The 12,500-nt window shown below is 43.4% G+C and overlaps 1 protein-coding gene across 1 annotated transcript in view; it reads left to right on the top strand.

The window, feature by feature from the left end:
• The window catches only part of LOC310770684 (kinesin-like protein KIF13B), a 30,850-nt gene that overhangs the window by 2,277 nt on the left and 16,073 nt on the right, over positions 1–12,500 (top strand). Inside the window, exons 3-6 of the mRNA XM_083663419.1 lie at positions 22–114; positions 3,237–3,417; positions 5,489–5,576; positions 8,101–8,235. Of these exons, the coding sequence (XP_083519545.1) occupies positions 22–114; positions 3,237–3,417; positions 5,489–5,576; positions 8,101–8,235 (497 nt within the window). The remainder of the gene's footprint in view (positions 1–21; positions 115–3,236; positions 3,418–5,488; positions 5,577–8,100; positions 8,236–12,500) is intronic.

Genomic DNA, 12,500 nt, shown 5'->3' with positions numbered 1-12,500 from the left:
AAAAACATGTTTGTTTCTCAGGTCAGGAGGTGGTGTTCCAGTGCCTTGGAGAAAGTCTTCTCTGCAATGCCTTCCAGGGCTACAACGCCTGTATCTTCGCCTATGGACAAACTGGTAGTCTACCATGAAACACCTCTGTACTCTGGTCTAGAACATCACTTGAGCTATACGTCATCAAGTAGTCATGGAATTGGATGAAGAACCCTATAGACCAAATCAGCGGGATGTTTACATTTACTTCCGGGTACCCCTGGGTCCACACATTATAATGGCGGTGAACGGCACAAACTGACAAAGAAGACAAAAATGGTTCGTCCGTGTTGTGTTGTTGTTTAATATCATTCATAACAACACTTTCACTAACGTTAGTGGAGACCAGACTAGCTTATTTACCTGTTGGACCAGACCAGAGTAGACTTGACGCTAAATTAAATTAACGTGGCGTCAGTAGCTCTGTCTGTAACGTTAACGAGTCTGCTCTCGCCGAGAAGAGCCTGATGACGCGAGGTTACGAGTCTGCAAAAAAACAGTGAGTTTGACAGTCAAACAAACGTTATTAGCTAGCTAACACTACATAAAACAAACACAGAAGAAAGGCTAGATACGTCGGACAAGCATGTTTACTAACCGTTTAACCATTTAAATTGAAAGTAGTCGGCCGAAAACAACGAGAGGGTTTGACAGCATTTATTTGACAACACGCACATTTAAACCTGCCGCCTTCCCCAAGTGGTACCCGGAAGTAAATTTGTTTACATGGTGACGTCACGGTGATTTGGTCTATAGAGAGGCAAAGTGACCGCCTACTTCCTGCTTCAGCACTGTACCAGAGATTTTCATCCGCCATTTATTTTTCCATAGACATTTTGTAAAATGCTTATAAAAATAGTTTTACTTCGTCAAACCAAACGGTTCAGATATGTTTAGAAACAGGAGAGACCATATAACATGAGAGATAGATAGATAGAGTACTTTATTCATCCCCGAGGGGAAATTCTGGCGTTACAGCAGCAGTAGCATCAATGACAGCAACAAGAGCATCAATGACAAGAGCATCAATGACATTAAACAATTAAACAATAAAAAAAAGTTACACAAATAAAAAAGTTACACAACTTCCGTAGGTAAGGTGCAGAAACAGCAGTATTAAAATATTGCAATAAGAAAAGAAACAAACCAATACGCGAAAATATACAATATACAATATATACCACTTTACTTCCACCGCCTTTACATCTTACGTTTCCCAGAAACTGTAGGTAAATTAAATCAAATCAACTAAATACTCCTAAATAGTATTGAATAATACTATTATTTCTATTTCTATCATTTCTATAAACTAAAGCTGTACAGTTTGTTATTTATATAATGATTGATATGACTATACATACTATACATAGTGAGTGTGCAATGTGGGCATGTGCACAGTGCATTGGATTCAATGTTCAGGAGGGCGGGAGGGGAGGGGGCGGTAGGGCTCTCTGCGTGTCCAGGAGTTATTGTAAATTGTTATTGCGGTGGGTACGAAAGACCTCCTGTAATGCTGCCTACACACTAGAGGATTTTCAAATCTTAACCGATTTTAAAAACATGAGAGACCACAAACATAAGGACAATTTCATCAGATTTTAACATTAAAATCGCCTGAACACACACACTAGAGTAGACGATTCGGCCAGACTGCGAGACCACACACCAGCCGTTTGAAGTACAGACTCAAAGCGATTCCAGCAACTAGACTGTAGGCTGTTTATATCCCACAAAACCGCAATTTTTCCCCACAGACAACAGCAGATAGCTCTCTAAACATGCACCGAGCGGCGGGTCCACTTCAAGCAGGCAGACACCCTCGCAAAATGAGCTAAAACAACGTCCTGAGAGCTCATATTACAGCATATCCGCTCGCTTGAAGCAAACAAACCGCTCCGCTCGGCACATGTTTGGAGAGCCCTCCGCCGCTGTCCACCCTGTTTTAAGCTGTGAGGATGCTGGGGAGAGAGGAGCTACATGGCACTGCTGTTGCTCGTTTGTGAGCGCTGCATTAACATCCGGGTATGACACGTCGACGCGTCCCGGTCTGCTCGCTCTCATTGGCTATTGCGGGTTCCGTCGGCAGACAGCCATCGTAAATATCAAACATGTTTGATATGCCCGATTCGAGATCGGGCAGGCTCCGATTCAATCAATAATTTATTGACACCAGACACTTGACAATTATTTTGACAAAAAATCGGTTGAGACTAGCCTCGAATCGGGCCACGCCCCCCCCCCCGAGGGGAATCGGGCATTAAATCGGGCCTTTTATCCTCTAGTGTGTGGGAAGCATAACGATCCTTGCTGCAGGGGAGCTGACGAAGCCTCTGACTGAAACCGCTCCGTTGTCCAGCCAGCAGGTCGTAAAGGGGGTTTCAATTGGACCATGAAAATATTGTTTTGATTTTAAGTTTTTTTAAGTTTTGTTCGGAGTGAAATGTTCTATGGTCTCTCCCGATTCTAAATATAGCTGAACCATTTGGTTTGACGAAGTAAAACTATTTTTTATAAGCATTTTACGAAATGTCTATGGGAAAATAAATGGCGGATGAAAATCTCTGGTACAGTGCTGAAGCAGGAAGTAGGCGGTCACTTTGCCTGTCTATGCGAGGGATCAGCGTGACATCACAACCACCCAGAAATGCGGAACCCCGCAGCAGTTATTAATATGAGTTGTGCCAAACAAACGTTAATATCACTATATTATAACTATACATCACATCGCTTATATTTTAACATTCTGAGTAAGAGCAGAAGTAGCTCAAGAGACTGATACTTGTGGGAACTGTCGCCGTTTTTAAAATGAAAAGTGAATTTTGTAAACGGCACAGCCGGATAGAGTGAGACACTCAAGGCTGGATCCATACGGTCCCATGATGAAGTTACTCGTTTCCACCCAGTGACGCGGTTTGTTTACCAAAATGCTGATTGGCTGATCCCTCATATTAATCTGGTTAATTATGCTCTTCATTATGTACTGTGTTAGATGCTGCTCTCTCTGCAAAATATATTCTTCACGTCAAATAAATCCATGTCATTCCTGGTTGAATGACGGTTAAATTAAGTGTCATTCTCTGTTTACCAAAACTGTCTACTTAAGGACATTCTTTTCGTGTGTGTGTGTGTGTGTGTATGTGTGTGTGTCTGTCTGTGTGTCTGTGTGTGTGTGTCTGTGTGTGTCTCTGTGTGTGTGTGTGAGACAGGTTCGGGGAAGTCGTACACCATGATGGGTTCAGTGGACCAGCCGGGCCTGATCCCGCGGCTGTGCAGTGCTCTGTTTGAGCGCACGGTGCTGGAGCAGCGGGAGGAGGAGAGCTTCACGGTAGAGGTTTCCTACATGGAGATCTACAACGAGAAGGTCCGAGACCTACTCGACCCCAAAGGGTACGAGCGCACCCTGACCTCTCGACGTTTCCACAAAGTGAAGGAAACGTTTAGGGTTTACCACATAGCCTTAGACTTAGACGTACCACATAGCCTTAGACTTAAGCCCAATTGATGCTTGGTCTGCCGACACTTTTGAAACGGTCGCCGACAGAAATGAGGACTTGAGTCGACACTTTCAAGTGTCGGCGAGCAGTGTCTGCTACCTGGTGAAATGTCTAGTGTCGCTGACTACGTCATAGCAAGTCTGATTGGCTATATAGACGGCACGCACTTGACTTCCTTCCTTGTTTTGGTTTTCGCTCGATTGAAATGAAAGAACGTGTCCCCGCTATTTTTATCAGCCTGTCCTTGATGTATGACTTCGTGAAAATCACAAAGAACATCGTGACCAATTTTCCAGAGAGAGAGGAGGTGAGTTGTGTGGTTGTGTGTCGTTTATATGCGGCTGCAGCCAAGTACGTTACATCTTGCCTCCGAGGTGGTTTCACTGTGCGTTCCCTCTCTTCTCTTGGCTGTCTGCTTATAGCGTTCGAGTGTCACGTGACCGTTGAACCGAGGCGAACGTTCACTGAAGTATAAATGCAACACCATAAGCGACACTTTCTTTTTCGTCTGCGACCATGTGCTGAGCGACACTTTCTAATAAGTATAAATTAAGCTTAAGACGTACAGTACCACATAGCCTTAGACTTAGACGTACCACATAGCCTGAGACAGTTCACACAACTTTACCACGACATGCATATATTATACATCAAACTCTTGAGCTACTTCTGCTCTCACTCAGAATGTCCAAATATAAGCAATGTGATGTATAGTTTTTGAGATATTAACGTTTGTTTGGCACAACTCATACTAATAACCGCTGCCGGCTTCTGCATTTCTCTGGGATTTGTTGTTGTGACGTCGCGCTGATTCGTCCTATCACAGGGTATCCGACCATCATTTGGAGTCTCACCCTGTTCTAAACTTGAAGTCGGCTGCTGATTGGCTGCTGGCTTGTGGGTACCAGCAGCTGCTGTGGTCAGTGGATGAAAAGGTTCCGCCTCCTCCTGGCCTGTAGTCAGTGTTGGAGCGCTGCAGCTCATGTCCAGCGGCTCAGCAGTAAATCAGGAGGCTGAGGCCTCTGTCTGCAGCCCCAGACAGCACGACCTCTAACCTCCGCTCACTACACGACCTTTGACCTCAGTAAAACCCATCTTTAGAGCAGCAGCCCATCTGACGGCCATATGGGGCCGAGCTGCAGAGCACAGAATGATGAAGCTCTGAGGTTTAGCAGGGTCAGAAGGCCAAGTGTTAAAAAAGTCTCTCTGGAGTTGATGGTTCTTGATGGATTTGATCTGACTTATTTAAATTTCACATCACATTTTCTCAATTAAAAAAGTGAAATGGTTCATAGTCATACACCATAAGTCACTGCTGCTGCATCGCCATCTTGGATGAAACCAGCTGAGCCCAGATTGGCCCTCCTGTCGGTACGTGACGTTTGATTGGTGGAGGTGACTGAAGCCTGGGAAAGATGGATGACTATTACATCAGTCTACATATAGAATAGAGACAGTCGGCATGTCTGGGAACGCCCACAAAATGTTAAACGTCTGGCGCGCGAGTGGGGTAAAACCGCCCATATATCTCATGGGCTGACTCACCAAAAGACGGTGCTGCGGCTCTAAACTACAGGTTTGGGGGTTCTAGAGCAGAACACAAGACGTCTGCTCAGATGTGCGTTTACTGCGGTGGTTAAATCCCTGATCGTGTCTGGGCTGGGCTAGCAGCTAAACTCTAACTTTGCTGAATGGATAGAACGGGGGAATTTACCCCACCCTGACCACGCCCCCAGCCAGGCTGAGCCAGCTAACCCAGCGTCTATGACGAGACATCGCCTCAACCTATGTAGACTGTCTACTACAGATATACTGTAGCTGCTACATGTAGACATCCTAGTACATACTGTACACATGCATACCTCAAAGTTTCTCTCCTCTTGGTTTAGATGATGTGCATCACGTGTTGATCAATAAAGTTTGACTGACTCTTTTTTTCTATTTTAAACCTGTTTCCTGTCCAGGAGCAGACAGGCTCTGAGGGTGAGGGAACATAAAGTTTTGGGTCCTTATGTGGACGGTCTGTCTCGGCTAGCTGTGGCCTGCTACAAGGTAAAGAAATATGAAAATGTCTTCTATACACTTGATTTTATTTTATTTTATTTTATTTTATTTTATTTGACGGTTACAAATTGAAATACAATGTACCGTAAATTCCGGACTATAAGACGCACCGGTCTATAAGCCGCACCTTCAAAGGTGACTATTTTTTTCTTCTATAAGCCGCACCGGTCTATAAGCCGCGGGTGTTTTGATGTTTAATTACCATATGTAAGGCTTCGTGCACAGAGGGGATTGTCGGGAATGGATGGCTGTTTGGGGAAGCTCCCATTTATTAACATTTCAACAAAACAAAAGTCAGGTCACTAATCCCCAGACAAAATCACACATTGTGGTATTTTTTGTTTTTTTTACAGTGCACACAGTGTCCGCGGTGTGGTGAAAAGAGGGCAAGAGAGGAAATTAAAACAGAAGTGGATTTATAGTTAGAAAGAGTGCTAAAGAAGAGAGAATTCCGTTTTTTATTTTTTTATTTTAGTTACTCACAGTACTATTGACCAGTCCAACTCAAAAGATATTCGGCAGTTTCACTTTGAGCTCTTGTTCCGCCGCTGGGCACACAGTGTCCGCGGTGTGGTGAAAAGAGGGCAAGAGAGGAAATTAAAACAGAAGTGGATTTATAGTTAGAAAGAGTGCTAAAGATAGTCCGGTCTGGTTATGACGAGTCTCGCTGGGTACAGTACGCCAAAGCGATATCCATTGACTCGATGATGCTGTTGTATGTTGCGCGTTTCTGTTGCACCAACGCGGAGAGGTCCTGCGGGACGAAAAAGCGCGTACCCTCCCAGGTGAGGGGCTTCTTCCCCGCAGCCTGGAGGATGAGTTGACGGTCGGGCCAGCGGAGTAGGCAGATGAAGATGGCCCTCGGTGGCAGGCCGGGGTCTGGACGTGGCCGAGGCGCCCGGTGTGCCCTGTCCACCTCTGGTGGTTTCTCGCCTTCCTTCAGGTCCAGGATGTAACACAGGATTTTGCCACAAAAGCGTCCATGTCACCAATCTCAGCTCCTCTTTTTGTTCACGGTTGCCTTAGTTTCTTTAGTGAGTGAGTGGATGGACTTCTGCACGTTTTCAAACTTGTTTTCAAGCTGCTCAAAACCTCTGAGCGATGTCGGACTTAATCGATAGTGTTTCACGGAGTAAAAGTTTAGCCCAAGCGTGTATCTCCAGCCTCCAGCAGGTGAGTCATTTCCTCATTCATGGCGTGATTGCTTCTCTTTTTCTTTCTGCTTACCTGTGTTGTGTTATGTTATGTTATGTTATGTTGTTAAAAGAGGGCAAGAGAGGAAATTAAAACAGAAGTGGATTTATAGTTAGAAAGAGTGCTAAAAAAGAGAGATTTTTTTTTTTTTTTGGAAAAAATCCATAGATAAGACGCACCGTTATATAAGCCGCAGGGGGCAAAAAAGGCCAAAAAACGGGAAAAAAGCCGCGGCTTATAGTCCGGAATTTACGGTACTAAACAAAGTACAGACACGGATCTCAAGGAATAACATCAAGGATAAAGCACAATAAAGTCAAGACTTATTTCCATTGTGGTCCTTGGTCTTAAACAGGTATATATATATAAAAAAAACCCAATATAAACATGAAAATAATTAACAGATACATTCATACAGTATGAATTATGCAGTGAGAGGTAAGAAACAGACACATCAAAATACACAGAATTTTGGAGAACTTATTGGAGGTCTTACGTTTTTCCACCATGCAAGAGCATCATGCACAAGTCATTTTGTGCTGTCCCTTTTCTTATTCTGTCCATTTCTAGTTTCAGCACTTTCATTGGCGACATGTATATTTAATCACATATGGGATGTTTCCCCCGCTTTGTCTCTTGATTGTACTTTTTAAATTGGTGTCCAATTCCAAGTAACATGAGAAAGGTCTTAAAGAATCTTCGTTTGGCTGCAGATCAGATCCCTTCTTACCAAACACTTTGCTCATCAGATCCCTTCTTACCAAACACTTTGCTCTTATAATGCTTCACAGAAAACAAACAAGTCAACAGTTCACCATTCTAAAAATAATGATGCCTCCTCAAACCCATAATAACTCATAATAAGCTTTACTTTCATGCCAGCAATGATTTTGTCATAGACATTTCAAGGCCTTTACTTAAAATAAATATATATATATTTTTTTTTAGGATATGATTATCTGTGGTTTCATAACTGAGCTACTACATTGTTGTGTTGACAGGACATTGAGTCTCTGATGTTGTGTTGACAGGACATTGAGTCTCTGATGTCAGATTCATATTGTGTTGACAGGACATTGAGTCTCTGATGTCAGATTCATATTGTGTTGACAGGACATTGAGTCTCTGATGTCAGATTCATATTGTGTTGACAGGACATTGAGTCTCTGATGTCAGATTCATATTGTGTTGACAGGACATTGAGTCTCTGATGTCAGATTCATATTGTGTTGACAGGACATTGAGTCTCTGATGTCAGATTCATATTGTGTTGACAGGACATTGAGTCTCTGATGTCAGATTCATATTGTGTTGACAGGACATTGAGTCTCTGATGTCAGAGGGGAATAAGTCTTGGACGGTCGCTGCCACCAACATGAACGAGGAGAGCAGTCGGTCGCACGCTGTCTTCAACATCATCCTCACACACACACTCAAAGACCTGAAGTCTGGGGTAAGACACACACACACACACACACACTCAAAGACCTGAAGTCTGGGGTAAGACACACACACACACACACACACACACACACACACACACGCACGCAAACACACACACACACACACACACACACACACACACACACACACACACACAAAGACCTGAATGTTACTCGAAAAGAAGACAACTTTACTTCTTGTTAAACAGCAGCTTTATTTGGCGACCACCGCCATGTTCACCATGAACATCCTGTACCACAATAACGACTCCCCCCCAGAAACCACTCCTTTACAACAAAGGTTCCTACTCACTACTCGATATACCATAACATGTATACAGAGACAATTATTATTATTACTCACATTAGTGACTGTAACTCAACAAATTCCCTCTCTCTTAAAAGAAAACAAAAACAAAAAAACAAATGCATTAAAGTAGCATTAATATAACAAGTACTCAACTAGAGCCATGTGGCCTCCCTTGTATAAAAAAAACAAACATAAATGCAACAAGTCATAACATTTGGCTCAAGGATAGAATTTTGTTCTTACTCAAGTTTACACTGCTTTGAAAATGAGAAAACCAAAAACAGGTGACTCAAAAAAAAAAACTGTTCCTAACCAAGTTCCCACTGTCCTTCACTAAGCGCCTTAAGCAGTAGGAGAGCTGATGCCCCCTTTTTAGTGAGACAGTCCGCAAGTTGTTCTTTGGTATTATACCAAAGAACTCGCTCAACTTTCTGGGTGTGGATAAGTTCTTTGATACTGCTAATTTCGAGGCGAAGTCTTTTCTCTGTGACTGACTTTGTGGACTTCAGTGCATCAGCCAGTGAATGATTATCTGTGACACATGTTATCGGTGTAATGTGTTCAGTGTCCCCAGTAGTCAGTTCAGAGAAGAGAGTAGCCAAAAAGATAGCATTGTCAATCCCATCTGACATTGCCAGTGTTTCACCTGCAAGAGTGCTACGCACAACCCTCTTGACTCTCTTTGACTGCCAAGAAAGGGGTGAGAACTTTCCATTCTCCCCCATTAGAAGAATCAGGTGTCCTCCCTGAGTGCCACCGTCAGAGAGATTGCCAAAAGAGGCATCACTGAACACAATAATCTTCAAGGCACTATCTCTGCCCAAGTGTTGGAAGTTCAGTGCTACCTTCTTGGACTTAATTTTACACACAATCCTGTTTGCTTCATGAATATTTTGAACAGTTGCATTTTTTATGCCTGACGCCAAGTTGCTGGCATCAAACATTACATCAGGCCTACTCTGTCGTGCAACCCAGAGGATTTGGCCTATCTTAGACCTGAGCTGTTCTTTTTCCTTCTCACCAAGAGCTGAGTCTTGTTCTACAGCCCGTGAAGGATCTATAGGTATGGGCTGCATATGCTGGATGTATGTTTCCTGGTGTATTTGCACTTTTTTGTCTACGCTCACAAAGTCTATTCCCACATAACAAAAGTTGTCATGCTCTTCACGTCCAACTTGGAGTGCAGACCTGAGCTGAGGTATCACTGTTGTGGAGAAACTATGTGTGCCCCCCCATATGAAATCATCTACATGGCAGGCAAGAACCCCAGTCACCGCATAGTCCTGATCTAGCCAATAGAAAACAGCTGGATCAACCTGAGACATTTGTCCTCCTGCTGTCAACACTATTTCCTTTACTCTGTTGTACCAGTACAGGGAGGCGTCGGCCAGACCATACACACACTTTTTCAGTTTCCATAATATCCCTTTAGTCTCAGCCTCAGGAGGGGGTCTGATATAAATGTCACGTGATAGTTGCATTCCCTGCAGAAATGCAGATTTGATATCCATAGAATGGAGTGGCCACTGTCTTTGACAAATCACGGCCACAAGTAGCCGAAGAGACTCTGTAGTAGGGATGTTCATCAATTATCGAAAATCGATAATCGATCGTTAAGGATTGGAATCGATCCTGTGGCATTTGGATCGATTTTTTAATTATTAAAAAAAAAAAAAAAAAAAAAAAAAATTTTGGACTAGGTTTGGGTGGAATTCGTTCCTCCTCGCCCCACTCCATTGCACAGCCGACTAACGTGAGGTGGAGCTTCATATAGTCTCTAGTTTTCTGGCTGGGCACGGGCCTTTGTGCCAACAAAACTGTTTTAAACATGGGAAATTCACACCGGCATGCGCCGGGGACAGCAGTGTTGGAGAGGAGACACATTGAAATAAAGAGTTCATTGAGGAGAACACGTTGTCTTTCGTATTTTCTGCCATAGGCATTCATTTTGTAAAAAAAAAAAAAAAAAAAAAAAAATTAAAATATTGAAAATTTTCTAAGTATTAATAAAATCGATAATCGATAATTGATCGTTAATTTTCACCGATTATCGATTTTGGAAAATTTTCAAAATGAACATCCCTACTCTGTAGCACATGTGGGTGAGTCCTTTTGCAGCTCTGACACCTCTAGCTCCTCAAAACCTCTAGCTACAAGCCATGCTTTAGGTACAGTCCCAGTGAGTGTCTCTTTGAGGGTACATACCCATCTGGTGGAAATACACCTCTGTCCCTAATCCTTAACCTCGTCATACACACCGTTATTATTCCAGTTCTTTATCTCCTCATGTTTTGCCAAGTTAAAAGAGACATCCCCCACCACAAATACATCATCACTTACATCAGTATCAACATTTGTTTCTACATGCAGGTTCTCTACGCTTGAGATATCAGTTGAATCTGTAGTGCCTGCAACATTAATAGGCTCAATATACAGCAAGTTGTACCAGTTTTTGTATTTACCCGTGGCTTTGCCTGCACGCCCCAAGACTTTAGCTGTGTGCAAAATACCTCTGTCTTTATCTCTGTATTTCACAATTTGTCCTGGTTTCAGAGTGACATCTGTTCCCTGCTGTGTATCACCTGCATTGTCATTTGTGTGATGCTCTTCTTCGTTCTGCACCCTAGTGGTTATTCCTGGCGGCTCCATTTGACTCAGACCTTGTTGCACCTCAGTTACACTGTGTCCTCTATGTTATGTGCAATCTCCTGTCCTTGGTCAAGGTCTGTGTCATTTTCGGTATTTGTGTTATGATCCACATTTTCTGTATTCACTTTTCTCAATCTGAGATAATGCACCCTAACGCAGGTGCCTCCGTGTCTGACAAACACCACTGCGCCGTCCTGACCGATGACAACTCCTGGTCCTTTCCACTCCAGGCAATCCACTCTCTTGTAGTACACTTTGTCTCCACTTTCATATTTTTCATCTGTATGACGTAGTTGTTTCCGCAGCGCTCTCCGTATTCTTTCTGAGCATTCTGCTTCTGTAAAAGCCTTCCTCGATGCATGTAAAGCAGATATGTGTTTTGCCACCCATTCACTCTTTGTCGTTCCTTCTAGAGCTGGGGGTTTATCTGTCAGTACAGAGGGCAGGTTGGGGTTTTGTCCAAAAACTAATTGATGCAGACTATAGCCATGGACACTTTGCATGGTGTTTTTGGCCATAAGAGCCCAGTCCATTGCCGTGCTCCAGTCACAACAGTGGCTTGCCTTCACTTTCATGATGATCTCAGTGAGTGTTTGGTTGTGTCGCTCTAGAAGTCCATTGCTCCATGGGCTGTAGGCAGCTGTTGTCTTTATTTCAATGCCAAAGTTTTCCGCCATATCTCTCACTTCATCATTGTTAAACTCTCCCCCATTGTCGCTAAACAGTTTCTGAGGTGGACCATGCACACTTATCCAATCATGGACAAAATGTTTCACTATTTCAGATGACTTCTTTGTGGTCAGAACGCTGCCTGCACTGAACCTGGTGAACTGATCAATAATGTGGAGATACCACACACCTGGTTCAAGTTCATGCAGATCTACAGCTACAGTCTCATTGTACTGAGATGCCAGTGGTAGACCAACAGCAGGCTTTGGCGTAGTTTTACTGTATCTTTGACATATTTCACATTCACTTACAATTTTGTGAAGGATGGCGTCACATTCTGTATCTTTATTGCCTGAACTCTTCAGAAGCCTCTGGAGTTTGTCGGCTGAAGCATGAGCAAATTGTTTATGAAGCTTCAACAACATCTGCCTCTTCCCGATTGTGAATCGGGCATATCTAACATGTTAGATATTTACAACCCGACAGGCGATTGCATCTTGAGCAGAGAGCCAGTAGTAGCTGCGTTTCCATTACAGTTTTTCGCAAAATAATCTGGTCCGCGTCCGCCCGCAGCCCCGCACAGAAACAAAGAACGAGGAAATTGTCATCGAGGTGAAATACCCGTGCGTCTTTGAACGGGACGGAAAA

The sequence above is a fragment of the Poromitra crassiceps genome, assembly GCF_964638095.1.
Source record: "Poromitra crassiceps genome assembly, contig: HAP1_SCAFFOLD_171, whole genome shotgun sequence".
Taxonomy (NCBI): Eukaryota; Metazoa; Chordata; class Actinopteri; order Beryciformes; family Melamphaidae; genus Poromitra; species Poromitra crassiceps.
This window is presented reverse-complemented; position numbering and strand designations above follow the sequence as displayed.